We start from the raw sequence: 15125 nt of genomic DNA on the forward strand, positions 1-15125 counted from the left end.
TGATAAGTCTAACGAAAAACAATATTATTATTATTATTATTACCACGGGCTACTCCAGGAGTCCTTAGACTCATCGAGGGAGGCCCTAAACATCATGTTCACACAGCTGTTCAACATTCTCACAGTATCTATCATACCTTTCCTTGAACTCGCTCACTGTCATAGCACCCACAACAGACTCTGGCAGCTTATTCCACTCATTTACCACTCTAAAAGTAAAGAACCCAGCTCTAACACCTCTGCTAACCACGCTCTTGCCCAGCTTCCATGGGTGCCCCCTAGTTCTCCAACCACCAGTCCTGATCTCAAAAATGTCCTCTGAATTAATCCTATAGAATCCTTTTAGCAATTTGAATGTCTCAATCATATCTCCCCTTTTCCGCCTATCAACTAGTTTCTGCAACCCACAAATCTTCAACCTGTTCTCATATGGTTCATTCCATAGACCTGCTATCATCTTAGTCACTCGCCTCTGGATCCTCTCAACCTCCTCCCCATCAAGAAGGAACCGAGGTGACCAAATCTGGGCACAGTAGTCGAGATGAGGTCTTATCAGGGCTCGGTACAGAGATACAATAACTTGTTTTTCTCTGCTCGCCAAGGTATTTTTCAACAACCAAGTGAGTTGATGAGCTGATTTAGCTACTTTCGCAATGTGCCCCCTAAACTTCATCTCCCTATCCACCAACACTCCCAAGTCCCTGGCCTCATCAATCTCTTGGAGTACAGTTCCACCAATGTGGTATACTGCTGCTAATCTTTTCACTCCAAAATGCATAACCTTACATTTTGTCACATTAAATTGACATCCATTCTCCTTAGTCCAGAACTCCAATCTATCTAAGTCATCTTGCAAGACTTTGACATCTTCTGCATTCACTATCGCCCTACCCAACTTTGCATCATCAGCGAACAAATGAACTGTCCCACTTAGACCCTTCCCTATATCGTTAATGAACAGATTAAACAGCAGTGGTCCAAGAACAGAACCCTGTGGCACACCACTAGTCACAGGCTGTTTTTTGGACTCTACTCCTGAATAAACTACTCTTTGATATCTCTCCATCAACCACCCAGCTATCCATTCCCATATGTTGTAGTTTACGGATTAGAATTCCATGTGGTATCCTGTCAAACGCCTTTGCCAGGTCCAGCAGTATCACTGTAAACCCATTTCCCTTATCCAGTTCAGCCGTCACCTTGTTATAAAACTTGAGCAAGTTACTGAGGCATGATCTACCCTTCACAAAGCCATGCTGTCCTCTGTACAGTATCTCATTTTCATCAATCCATTCCTGTATTTTTCCCTTGACTACTTTCTCCAAGACCTTGACAACGACTCCTGATATGCTGATCGGTCGGTAATTTGCAACCATAGTCTTGGATCCTCCTTTATGCAGTGAAACTATTTTCCCCTCTTTCCACTCCTTCGGGACTAAGCCAGACCTGAGACTCAGATTAAACAACATGGTCAAGGGCACTGATAATTCATTAGCCGCTTGACCTTCCATGCCATATGATATTATGGCATGGAAGGTCAAGCTCAGAAGCAAAAAAATCCACTCCCCACCCCCTTTTTCCCCCATTATTCTCTCAAATCATTACAATGTTTTCTATCTCACTTAACACTGATATAATTTTCCAACATGAAGTTCCTAGTGTTTCATATTAGACAGTTAAGGGTACTTCTGGTTTCTGACTGAGAGACTATGTTAGGGTAAATTTTTTCACTACCTATTTTGATAAGATATCAATAGATGTTGAAACATTTTTGCATTTAAATAGCACAGTTAGAACGATTTATGGCATTTGATTCCATCCATTCAACTATTCAATGAACAACATCAGAGGTTGTATGATCGCTCTGTTCCTCAGTGATGTGCCACACCAGTCCTTGCCAGGTGGTCCTGTTGTATGCTTTTCTGAAGGCTTCAACACTCTGAAGATCAGTTATTCCAGACACATCATCCATCTCGTTGAGGGTCTACCACTTCCTCTTTTCCAAGAAACTTTGCCTTCTGTTACTGTTTTGGGAAGTCTTCCTTCATTCCTTTCAATGTGCCCAAAGTATTTCAGCTTTTTTTCTGTTAATATCCTTAAGGAACCTTAAACTTCTACCAATCCTTTCTAGCACCCATCCATTTGTCCAGCTTTCTGTATATGATATCCTTGCCTTCTGTAACACCACATCTCAAAAGCAGCTATCCGGGAGACCCAATTTATCCACACAATCTATCATACCTCTCCTTGAACCCATTAGGAGACAAAATGCTAACAACCGACTCTGGCAACCCATTCCATTCATTTGCAATTCTCGAAGTGAAAAATCTAGTCCTCACACCGCTTCTAACCACACTTTAACTCAACTTCCAGGGATGACCTCTTGTTCTGTCTCCCCTCTAGCTAAGTGCTGAAACATTTCCCCTGCATCAAGCCTATGAAATTCCTTAATCAACTTAAATGTTTCTATCATATATCCTCTGTTTTGCCTATCAACCAACTTCTGCAGCCCCACACACACCCTCAAACTATCCTCATTGGGAATGTTCCACAGACCACTCACTATCTTTGGTTTCTCGCCTCTGATCCTCTCCACCACTTTCTCATCCCCAAGAAACCCAGGAGACCAGACCTGAGCACAGTAATCCAGATGTGGGTGTATCAAAGCCTTATAAAGAGGAATAAGAGCTTCCTTAGATTACTTAGCTATTAAAGAATACACTAACAAGTAGAGAATTATTCAATAGCTAGGTAATCTTATGAGCTACCCTAGCAATATGTCCTCCAAACTTCAACTCTTTTTACTGCTACCCCTAAATCCCTAGCTTCATCAATTTTCTGGAGTATAGTTCCATCAATGTGATACACAGCTTGTAATCTATTTATCCCAAAATGTATAACTTTACATTTCTCCACATTAAAATGACATCCATTATCTTTTGTCCATACTGAAAACCTATTTAAATCATCCTACACCCTCTCCACATCATTTTGATTCACTATTCCTCTACCTAATTTTGCATCATCAGCAAACAACTGAATATTTACTTTCAGGTTATTTCCTATATGATTTATGCATATGGCAGAGAGAGAGATATGGATCTCTGTGCCATATTACTGGAGATGTTATTTCCTATATTATTTATGTACATAAAAATGAGATATGGATCTCTGTGCCATATTACTGGACTCCATGGAATGGCTATTTAATAATAATAATAATAATAAAGAGCACAAATAAAAATGTTACTGATGCAACTATTTCTTTATAAACTATTGCATCATAAGTTTTTATGCCTGCGAAATGAATAATAATAATTATTATGTGACACCTCTAGGGAGCCCAAAGACTCATCGAGGGAGAGTGTGCCAACAGCATTGAATGAAATTACCCCTTCCAACTATTAACCGCGCTAAAACTTGCTTAACTTTTTGCGAGCCATTAGTAGCAGAGGCTCTACCAATCGACCAAATGTATGTTGATGTAAAAGGCAAACAAACATATTCTTTCAACTGCTTTTTTGTTGTTAATAAAAACTAGAGTGTAAAACAAATTACTGATTGTTTTTTATGTTTCATTTCTGCATAACTGTGTTTTCCACTTGGCAGTGTTCTTCAGTTGCTGTCCCGTTTTTCCTTCTTCCCTCCAGATGATTTAATTAATAAGTTATGCATAGCAGACCAGTAACGCTGGTCTGCTATGTATAAATTTGACTTAACTGAATTTGATAGAATCTTTTCCATCATTTCATGGAATATTTTACAGAATAATGAACATAATAAAACACATTTAAAATAATAAAGTAATCTCTAATAAGTGAAGTGTCGCTTCCGCCCATTCTACAAGTAGGAATTAAGTCAGCATTATAATAAACATAACATTTAAGTATCATCACATGTACGAAAAGAACATGGAACTGAACGACTTAAGAAGCAAAATCAATTTCACCTGCGGAGAATTTTACTATTTTTTTTAAAAAAAATCCAAATAATTACAAAAAATACTTTTTTTTTTTCGCATAAGAAATCACTAGTAACAAACCTTATAGTATACTTCTTCATGCTCCGATTTACATTTAATTCCAATTGTCAATATGAAAGGGGCATTTAAATCATCCATAATATGGATAAAAATGGAATGCCAAAAGAAACGAGAAGAAAAACTGAATATTTTTTTAATTTAGTTATCAAAAAACGGAGTTAAACATCTCTAAATTTCACCTGTAAGACATATGAAAGTAGGAGTATCAGATAAGACCTCTTGTAGCGTATCCACAAGAGGGTGCTGGTAGTCTCAGAAATACTTTTGATGTTGGTTGTTTTCTTGGTTGGTGTGTCAAAAGTAAAAAGCGAAATAAAGTATTTTTTTAAATAAGTTTTTTTTTTCTCTTCGATTTATGGACTGTTTCTTAAGAAAGAAGGGTGCTATTAATTGTTCTGTTTGTGCGTTTTATTTATATATACACATATACTGAAGATTGTAATGCATTACAGTAAAATATACATATACATACACTTGCTGTAATCATACTTGTAATTACGTGAAAAGTAGCGTTTTGCTAAGAAATTATAATGCCAAGCAAAAAAAAGAAGTACAATGCACGATTTCCTCCGGTGAGTAATTAAAACTGATCTTGGAGTGTTATTAGCATAATTTATAAATCTTATAACGGTATACATTTCTGAATTTCTCGGTTTCGATATGTTTCATGGCGGAAATAGATGCATTATAAAATGTTAACGGATGCATACCGTTTATATAATAATTGAGCAAAAGATGCTTGTCGCGAAAGCAGCCTATTATAGCTAAAGCAAATATTTTCTTTAGTAACTTACCGTCAATCATGTTCACTATCGAAGTGCTGAGAACTTTCACTGCATTGCACTTAACGTAAACAGTATGACAGAAAAATGTATCCCCCCTTTCTAATTAGTGAGTTTATTTTTCTTCATTTCAGCACCCTCGATATGCTTACAAAAATTATTATTACGCGGGAATCAACATGGAATCCATACACTAATCCGTGTTGTGTTATTATATGATCCATAAATAATAATAATAATAAAATATCCTCCATTAACAATACATCAGTGTGAAGCATGAGCTAAAAAATGTTTTTATGCAGTGAACTTAGTTCTGGAAATTAAATTAGTGACTTCGATTTTTGTTAGGATTAATGTGATTAAATTTTTTATCAATCAATATTTTTTTGAATCTTATTTGTTTATTGAAATAACTCACAAAATGACGGATAAGTAAATGTTTTTGATAATAAGAATATGCAACCAGCTGTATAGGTATAATCAAATTTTCTGTTATATTATTTGGTTTCTATCATTATATATAACTTATGTTTATATAATGATAGATTATCAAAGAATATCACTCAACACACACACACTACTTGTTACAGTAGTGTGTGTGATATTCTTAATTCAGAATACAGTAATAATTAGAAGATAATGTGTGATAATTTGTTTGCTATTATTCCCATTGCTTTTAATACTATATCATATAAATAATATAATAGTAATTAGTAAACTAGAGAGAAATTTTAGACTATTATTATTATGTGGATACCTTCATTGAGTCTTTAGACTCATTGTGACAGGCCCACTGACATTTCTCCAAGCACTGAAATTATTATTATTATTATTACATGACACTTCCTGAGAGTTCCAGGAAGTGTCCACTCCACCCAACTTACCATCTGCCGTACTTGATCCTTCAACAGCACACAACACACACAATGATGCTAAAAATCATTTGCACAAATCAATTTATACTGTCATACTTTGCTTTGAACTTATTCATCAACAATGCAATGACAACCGACTCTGCTGACATTTTCAACTAGTTAACTAATTTCCAAGCAAAAAATCTTGTTCTCACACTCTCTCTAACTGCGGTTGTATTCGATTTCTTGGGTGATCTAGTTCTCACAATAGTCATGCACTAAAAAATTTCCTTTGTATCACTCTTATAAAACTCTTTATGTAATTTCTCTCTATCATATCCCCTCATTTTCTGACTATCAAACAATTTCTATAACTAGCAATTACAGAAATTGTTTGAAAGACAGATTGAAGATCAATCTGTCCTCCTAAGGAAAACATTCCATAGACCTTGACAGGTCTATAGAATATTACTTATGAGATGATCCGGTGTTTGGAATAGTATAAGAGGGGTCACTATCTCAGTCACTCATCTCTGTATTCTCTCCACTTCTTCCACATACCCAAAAAACATTGACCAGTTCTGTGCATTATAGTCCAGGTAGGACTGTATCAAGGCCTTGTATAATAACTTTATCTCTGCTTCCCAGTGATGAATAAAAATACAAAAAAAAGAACATATAAGGGTTGCTAAAGGATCAAAGTCAAATAACTGGGAGGAGATCTCCACATTGCCTTTCAGAAATTAAGAGAACCGACTGGGGTTTCTGACCTAATGTCCAATCCTCACCTTCGTGTGGTGTGCCCTGTTAGTAGGTATCTACTAGGTAATGAGCGAACAAGGGATAGGCTGGCAATTTGGGACTTAACCCAAATTGTACTCTATTGGTTTAAACCACAAATTCATATGATAGTACAACATGAGGAAATTTCATGCTGGCTGGGGCATTGCCCTGTTAAACAACACTCCAGATGTTTTCATCAGAGAACCAGGGCAAACAGTGAAAAGTCATCTACTGGAACAGGCTCCAAATCAACATCTAGAAGAAGTAGAAGAAGAAGAAGAATAAACCCAACCAGTGGCACACTCAAGATTTAATCTTGGAGGGGGGCAGCACTCAAGATTTAATCTTGGGTGTGGTGCGGGGGGCACTCAAGATTTAATCTTTGGGGGCGAGTTGAGTAGACGATTTGAGAATACACACTACGCATTGCATATGACCTATGACTGAGCATCTGCAGTGATCGCCAATTCATGATCTTCATGATCTCCTTTGGCCTGGCTTGCGCAAACGAAGTAGCAAGCACTACTTCGTTCGCCTTGCGTTCACAGCAGCCAGGATTTCTGAGCACTATAGGGTATTTATTCCCACCTTATGTGACCTCTAATTCATAAGTAGCATAGAAATAGAAGACACAACACAACATAAATTTAAAAAAAAAATGAATTTTAATTAGGAAAAGATTTTTGGAAATTTTTCCAGTGTTTTTTCCTTTTTCATTTTTTGGGGGGGGGGGGGGGCAGGTCCCCTTGACTCCCCCTCCCTGGGTGCGCCAATGAACCCAACATCAGAACTGAAGATAGGAACTAACAACATAAAGTGTATTAATGGAAAAGAAATTGAACTTGCAGAAGAATTGGAAATGTATCAGATGGACACAATGGCATTACTGAAACAAAGATAATAAAAACAGGTGAGATCTTACTAAATAATAAGTATAGGTTTATTTTCAGGCAATAATGATCAAGGAAAGGAAGGAGTAGTGATAGCATTCGACACTAAACAAGAAGATAAATTTCTTGATTGGAAGGCAGTGTCAAGTAGAGTTATCTTGGCAAATTTCAAAATGGGGAAATTGACAACGAAACTGATTTGTGCCTATTGTCTCACAGCAGGGTCTTCTAAAGAAGAAGAAGAAGTGGAGGAAGTTTTTTGAGTCATTAAAACAGGCAGCTGGCATAAAGAAAAGGGAAAAAAGTGATGCTGGAAATCTGAACAGCAGAGTAGTAAATGAATCCCACCAGATGTATAGGAACATTTTGGGAAAATCTGTAAAAAAGGGCACAGCTAATAATAATATTATTTATTGGACTTCTGCTCAGGGCATGGACTAGTCATTACTAACACTATTTTTCAACATAAAGATGTGCACAAGTTCACATGGAGAGAAGATACGAGAAATAAGAAAAGCCTCATTGACCACGTCATTGTTGAGAGTGCTATCGTCATGCTTGTTCAAGATACAAGAGAGAAATTGAAAGTGACCATTACTTAGTACTAAGCAAGATAAAAATGGATATCACACTGAAAAGAATGGTATGTGAGAAAGTTTTAAAAAGAACTAAAATTAAGCAGCTTTTACAAGTGAATTGCAGACTGAACTATACAAACATTATCGAAGAAAAAATGAAACAAATTGAAAACAAGAACTAAACCTTGGAGTCTCAATGGCAAATTCTGCAGAAAACTTGATTGATTCAGCTAGGGAGATATGTAGTGAAGTTGTCTGCAAGGAAAAAAAAATAAGAACACCATGGTGGTCACAAGAAGTTTAAGAAACAGTCCTGGAAAAGAAGAAAGCATACCAAAAATTTCTAGCAAATAAGTAGGCAGATACCCTAAAAGAATACAGCGAAAAATGTAAGAGAGCTAAGCTATGTGTAAAAGTAGCTAAAGTAAAGTCATGGGAATACTTTGGTAAGAATATCTATCTATCTATGTTCACTGGGCATCTACAGATGCCGTATGATCACCCCGATGCTCAGTGATATGCCACACCAGGCCTCGCCATGTAATCCTGTTGTTTGCTTTTCTGGTGGCCTCAATTCTCCGAAGTAACAGTCTCTCTGACTGTTGTTTTAGCCATTCCTAACCTTTTTCCTTGAAGTGACTTGCTATTCAGAAGACGTCAAGTCTTCTGAACAGCAAGTCACTTCACACACAACATCCATCCAGCTCATTGATGGTCTACCCCTGCCTCTTTTTCCATGAACTTTACCTTCTATCTGAGAAGTCCCCCTTCCATCCTTTCTATGTGTCCAAAATATTTTAACTTTCTTCTGTCAATATCCTTAAGGAGCCTTAAAGTTCTACTGATCTTTTCTAACACCCATTCATTTGTAAGCCTTTCAGTATATGATATCCTCAGCAGCCTTCTGTAACACCACATCTCAAAAGCAGATATCTGTTTCTTATCTGACTTTTTTAGGTTCCAAGTCTCACATCCATAAGTCGGTGTTGGAAAAACAACTGCATCCAGAAGCCTCAACTTTGTTCCCATGGAGATAGATCCATCCTTCCAGATTTTAGACAGGTCTCTGATTGTTGTTTTAGCCATTCCTAACTTTTTCTGATGTCTTCTGAACAGCAATTCTTCACATTAATAATGGATCCCAGGTACTCAAACTTGCTGACATCCTCAATTCTTTCTCCATTAAGGCACTCTGTTTGTATTTCCTTTGAGAACCATAATCTTTGTCTTTCTAGGATTGAGTTGAAATCCTCTCTTATTACTGATCTTGTTAACTTTGTCAAGAATTAGTCCTAGTTCTTCCATGTCATTACAAAGGAGTACTGTATCATCAGCATACCTCAGATTACTGATCAATCTATCTCCTATCCTAATTCCTGTCCAATGCTTCATGCATGATGTCCTCCGCATATATACTAAACCGGTGAGGAGAAAGTAAACATCCTTGCCTAACTCCTTTTCCAACTTGAAGCCAGTCAGTTAGTCCAACACCTGTTCTTATTGTGACTTCTTGCTCTTTATACAAGTTGGCTATCAACCTGATAGTGCGTTGAGGAAAGCCCATTCTTTTCATTACTTCCCACAGTTTCACATGCTCAAGACAGTCAAAGGCTTTAGAGTAGTCTAAGAAACACATTACAAGAGGGAGTCTGAATTCTTTATATTTTTCTATGATCTGTCTAAGGCAAAGAATCTGATCTCTGGTGCCCTTACCTTGCCTAAAACCTGCTTGTTCCTCGGGCATCTCAGCCTCAACTTTTGCCTCAATTATATTTAGCATGATCTTCAATAAAATTTTGCTTGCATGAGATATCAAACTAATAGTTCTATAATTCTCACACACCTTCATATCACCTTTCTTATGTAGTGGTATGAAAACTGACTTCTTCCAGTCTCTAGGCCAGGGTTTCTCAAACAGGGTTTCTCACATGCTCAAGACAGTCAACGGCTTTAGAGTAGTCTAAGAAACACATTACAAGAGGGAGTCTGAATTCTTTATATTTTTCTATGATCTGTCTAAGGCAAAGAATCTGATCTCTGGTGCCCTTACCTTGCCTAAAACCTGCTTGTTCCTCGGGCATCTCTGCCTCAACTTTTGCCTCAATTATATTTAGCATGATCTTCAATAAAATTTTGCTTGCATGAGATATCAAACTAATAGTTCTATAATTCTCACACACCTTCATATCACCTTTCTTATGTAGTGGTATGAAAACTGACTTCTTCCAGTCTCTAGGCCAGGGTTTCTCAAACTTTTTCTATGACGGAACACTTCACAAATCCTGAAATGTTCACGGAACACCTTGGTTATTTTGTAATGTATTAATTAATAATTAATTGGTAATTTAGCTTATTTTATTGTTAATCAATAATTGTCAATTAATTATTGATAATTAATTATTAATTAATGATTAATTAAACATCAATTAAACCATTATTAAATTAATTTGTGCTGATTTTCATTGACGTATCCCATTCTGATCACCAAAAATTTATAATATTATTATAAGTACTTATGAGTGAATGCAGACTTTTTCTCCTGTGTGCTGGTTTTGTAGGTTAAATATAAATAAAATAAATGAGTAAATCTAAGCGTTAAGAAAAAATAATCATTTATTGTCAAATGTTAATTAGTAAAAACAAAACACATAAAAATAGTAAAACGTATATTGCAAATTAAGTTCTTAATGACTCTGAAGTTTTTGGGTCTTTGAATTACAAATTCTTTTGATATCAGGCACAATATTAGAAAGTTGAATTCTCATATTTGGTGTAGTGTCGAATCTGTTCCTGGACTTTCATAAATCCTGCCTTGCATAAATATGTCATTGTAAAAGGAAGTAAAACAAAAATAGCTAGTTTTGACCGATTTGTCCAGAAATCATTTATTGGCAGTTCCTTGTGTTTTTGTTTTAAATCAGAGTCACTAATTAAGTCAATTAGATTTTCATAGTCACTTGTGCTGAAGCCTGCTGGCTTAGCTGTGTTCTAAAATTATGTTAGATACTTCTTCATTTACTTTAGAATTTATTTCAGTCAAAAATTCATGCAAGGTGGGAAAACAATCAAAATTAATCTGTTCAACTGTAGAAATCCAGAATTGCAACTTCCTATCAAAAGATGCAATTTTATCTCTTGTATTAAAAATTGTAATATTCTTTCCTTGTAATGATAAGTTAATTTCATTGCACTTTGTAAAAATATCTACCAGATACGCAAGACTCATCAACCATGAAGAATTTCTTAATAATTCAATAAAATTTTGTCCTAAATTATGTGACATCAAGAAGACCATTAACTCACTACGAAGTTCAAAAAGCCTCAATAATGCTTTTCCTCTGGATAGCCATCTCACTTCAGTATGTAATAAAAGTGCGTTATGTGCACTACCCATTTCAATGCACAAAATTTTAAATAATCTGGATTGAAGTGGTTGAGATTTTACATAGTTGATCATTTTTATGGCTTCATCCAAAATAGTTTTTAAATATGTAGGAATTTTTTTTGTTACTAGTGCTTGTTTATGCAAAACACAATGACTTTTGGTGGCTCTTATAGCTACTTGCAGGATACGTGTTACAAACTCTCTTCATCTTTCCTACCATTGCTTGAGCACCATCTGTACAAATATCAATACACTTCTCCCGACTGATTTCCTATTTTGTAATATAATTATTAATATAGTTGAATATATCTTCTCCGGTAGTTTTTTCTTGTAGATATTCGCACATGAGTAAATCTTCTTCAGTACTTTTATCAAATGTGTAACGAACAAACACTAGTAATACAGCGAGTCCTGCGACATCTGTAGATTCATCCATTTGCAATATTCACTGCAGTCCAAGTCGATGAATTAGCTCTTTTTCTATGTCAGCAGAAAGATCTTTGATGTGGCGTGAAACAGTATTATTTGATAATTGTACTGCATCTATTTTTTTAGCAACCTGCTCGTTTAACATGCATGATATAGTGTCTTTCACACAAGGCTTATGAGCGTCTCACCAATTGTATGAGCTTCACCATAAAATGCAATGCGGTAACTCGCACGAAAAGACGCCTCTGTTGCATTTTCAGTTGTAGCAATTGTAGCCATTTAAAGTTTAGATTTTTCTAGCGGGTGACATCGTCTCTTAAAAAAATGTATATCTTTTCCTTTGTAATCAGTGTGTTTCGTTTCGAAGTGCCTACAAAATTTAGCTGGAGCCAAAGAACTGTTTACTATTATTTTATTACACAAAACATCAGGAGCATGTTTATTGCCAATACACGTAAATCTATAATTTAAATAACTTTCATGGTACTTCCGTTTTGGTCTGTTCTTAGATGACTCTTGTTCTTTAATATTAGCGTTTGAAGAAACCATAGTTTGCAATTCCATATCTTCTCCAATCATACAAATAGATGTGTCAGCAGAAGTACTTGCTCCTCCCTGTCTTTAAACAAGAATCCATGGGTAGTCTGTATCCATGGGATACAGACTACCTTGATCTTCAATTTCAGTGGAAAAATTTTCTTTATACTTCCTTGCTGATTGGTCACTGATATTTGCAAAGCAGATGTTATTTCATTCAGTTTTGAGAACACGCCACCCATTGTTGTAATCGGCTTGCAGGCAATTTTTATGATCGTTCATAAACGGCGGTATTCTCTTTCCCAATTGTTGAAAGATTTCAATGTGTGAAAATTAACAATGATTCATGAATACTTCCATGTTCAAAAATATGCTACTTGGTCACTGACATTTGCAACACATGTTATTTCCTTCAGTTTTGAGAACAGATGATATGACACCAATTGTTGTAATGGGCTTGCAAGTAATTTTTATGACATATCATAAACAACGTTATTCCCTTTCCCAAATGTTGAAATGTTTTGATGTATGAAAATTAACGATACACAGATGTTATTAGGTGTCCTGGGTCTGAACTTTTCGACATATTCACGAATATTATTCTCCTCAGAATATTTTTACTATAAAATATTTATTCATGAAAAATGCTTAGAAAACTAAAATGACAAATTTCAGAACTTCTCGTGGAACACAGTTTGAGAAACCCTGCTCTAGGCCATGGTCCTGTCTTCCATATTCTTGTAATCAACCTATGAAACACTCTTATCCCTGTGGCTTTAATTAACTCTCTGGAATTTCATCAGCACCTGGGGCCTTATTTTTTTATTTTTATTTTTATTTATTTTTTAATGTTGGGCCCGTATATGGGTAGTGGGATGAGAAAGGAGGAACTTGTTAACATTCGATTTGAAAGCCTGTATATTGTATTTCTTGGGAAATACCTCAGGGGGAAGACTGTTTCACAGTACAGCAGTAGCAGTGATGAAGGAGGAGGAAAAGAAACTTGTTCTGTGGGTTTCAAGGTGTACTGTGAAGGTATATTTGGAGGTGGCTGTACGTGTTCCAGTGGGTTTAGTACATTGTGGGGGAATTATTGATGTTGTTTCATATGAGCATTTTCCATGAAAATATTTGTAGAATATACAAATTGCAGAGACTAAACATCTATGTGAAAGTAGGGGAAGTGAGTCAGTAAGAGATGGATCATTTATCAGTCTAATTGCTCTCCTCTGTATTGAGTCAAGCATTTTGAGGGAGCTTTTAGGAGCGCCACTCCAAATGGGAGAACAGTATTCGATAGCTGGGCAGATTTGCGATTTGTATAAGGTTAACAGCTGTTTTGAAGTGAAGTAACGTCTTGAGCGAAAGATAAAGTCTAGTTTTTTGGAAGCTGAGGATGCAATGGTTGTGATGTGTTGACGCCAGGAGAGGCCTGATGTCATGGTAATTCCGAGAAGAGAAATTTCATCTTGTCTGGGGATTTGAGTGTTATTAAAAATAATACTGGGGGAAAATGGTTCTTTTTTGTGGGAAGAAATAAGACAGAACTGGGTTTTACTGGTGCTTAAGTTGACGAGGTTATCTGAGCCCCCATCAGAGGATGTTTTGGAGGTCTGCGTTAATGGAAGTTGTGGTTGATGTTTTCTGGGTTGAAGTGAGTTGTGTAGGGTAAGTTTACCAAATGAAAGGGAGGAGTGCAATGTGCTGTCATCTGCAAAACTGTATATTGGGTTGGAGGTCAACTGAAGTAGGTCATTGGCTTATTGCTGTTAAGCTGCTTAACTGCTCTTTCAACTTCATGCCTAAGTAGAGGAGGAGGTTCGAAATCAAAATTTTCCTGGTGAGAGGGCTCCACATTTTCTTTATCCACTCTGCTGTACAGTTCCTCACAGTATTCTTTCCATCTGTTTTTGATTTTCAATTCTTCTGTTAGTAGTGGTCCATTCCTGTCTTTGATGACATACAATTTAGGCTTAAACTTGTGCTTTAAGTCACAAACTAAATAAAACATCCTTTATAATTGTGCCTTCTCATCTGGAACTCGATTTCTTCACATTTATTACTATAGAACTTTTCCTTGTCCAGCTTGATGGCTCTTCTGACTTCTCTATGTAATCTCTTGTATTCTTCAGTCCCTGTGTCTTTTTGTTTTTCCAACCACCTTCTTTTGATTAGTTCCTATGTTGAATCTGATATCCATGGATCTCTTGGTCTTCTTATTGGGCCAAATGCTTCTTCGCTGTATCCTGTATTATCACCTTGACTCCTTCCCAAAGCATTTCTGGTGAGTTCTCCTCATCGGTCTCCAAAAAATCATCCAACCAAGTTGATGTTTCTTCTGTGAATCCACTAGGAATTACTCTAACATCCAATCTAGTGAGATGTGCCTGACCTGGAAGTTTTCGGAGTCTTAGTCTTACTTTGACTCTTACTAGCTGATGGTCTGTACCACAATTTGCTCCAGGACAAGTATGCACATCAGAGATGCTTGTCTTCCGCGCTGGAGAGCCAGGATGTAAACCTACCCTTTTTAGTAGGTAAGAATATAGAAAATAAATATCAGGAAGGTGGCAAAATGTTCTGGAGGCTATTAAAGAAGCAGCTCAGAAATGGAGGAAAGAGTACTGTAAAAAGTATAATACTGTAAAAGAGTACTGTAAAAACAATCAAAGATGATGGAGGTGACATGGAAACTGAAGATAAGAATATTCAGCATATCTGGAGTAATTACTTTGAATGCCTGTTAAAAACATTGACAGAACCATACTAGAAAATTTTCAAGAGGAATGCAAAGTGGAGCTCATATCAATACTTGAGGTAGAAAAAGTCATCAGAAACTTAAACT

At 36.3% G+C, this 15125-nt stretch overlaps 2 protein-coding genes across 2 annotated transcripts in view; one reads left to right on the forward strand and one right to left on the reverse strand.

Annotated features, from left to right (window-relative positions):
* LOC150101720 (CB1 cannabinoid receptor-interacting protein 1-like) overlaps positions 1-4213 on the reverse strand; it is an 80033-nt gene extending 75820 nt beyond the window's left edge. Inside the window, exon 1 of the mRNA XM_090400669.1 lies at positions 4043-4213. Coding sequence (XP_090256795.1) covers positions 4043-4120 — 78 coding nt within the window. The 5' untranslated portion in view covers positions 4121-4213. The remainder of the gene's footprint in view (positions 1-4042) is intronic.
* A 104-nt stretch (positions 4214-4317) lies between these two features.
* NC2alpha (negative cofactor 2 alpha) overlaps positions 4318-15125 on the forward strand; it is a 162684-nt gene continuing 151876 nt past the window's right edge. Inside the window, exon 1 of the mRNA XM_090400574.1 lies at positions 4318-4614. Coding sequence (XP_090256700.1) covers positions 4573-4614 — 42 coding nt within the window. The 5' untranslated portion in view covers positions 4318-4572. The remainder of the gene's footprint in view (positions 4615-15125) is intronic.

Source organism: Typopeltis vanoorti, chromosome 11, assembly GCF_054136105.1.
Source record: "Typopeltis vanoorti isolate ZY-2024b chromosome 11, IOZ_Tvanoo_1.0, whole genome shotgun sequence".
NCBI lineage: Eukaryota > Metazoa > Arthropoda > Arachnida > Uropygi > Thelyphonidae > Typopeltis > Typopeltis vanoorti.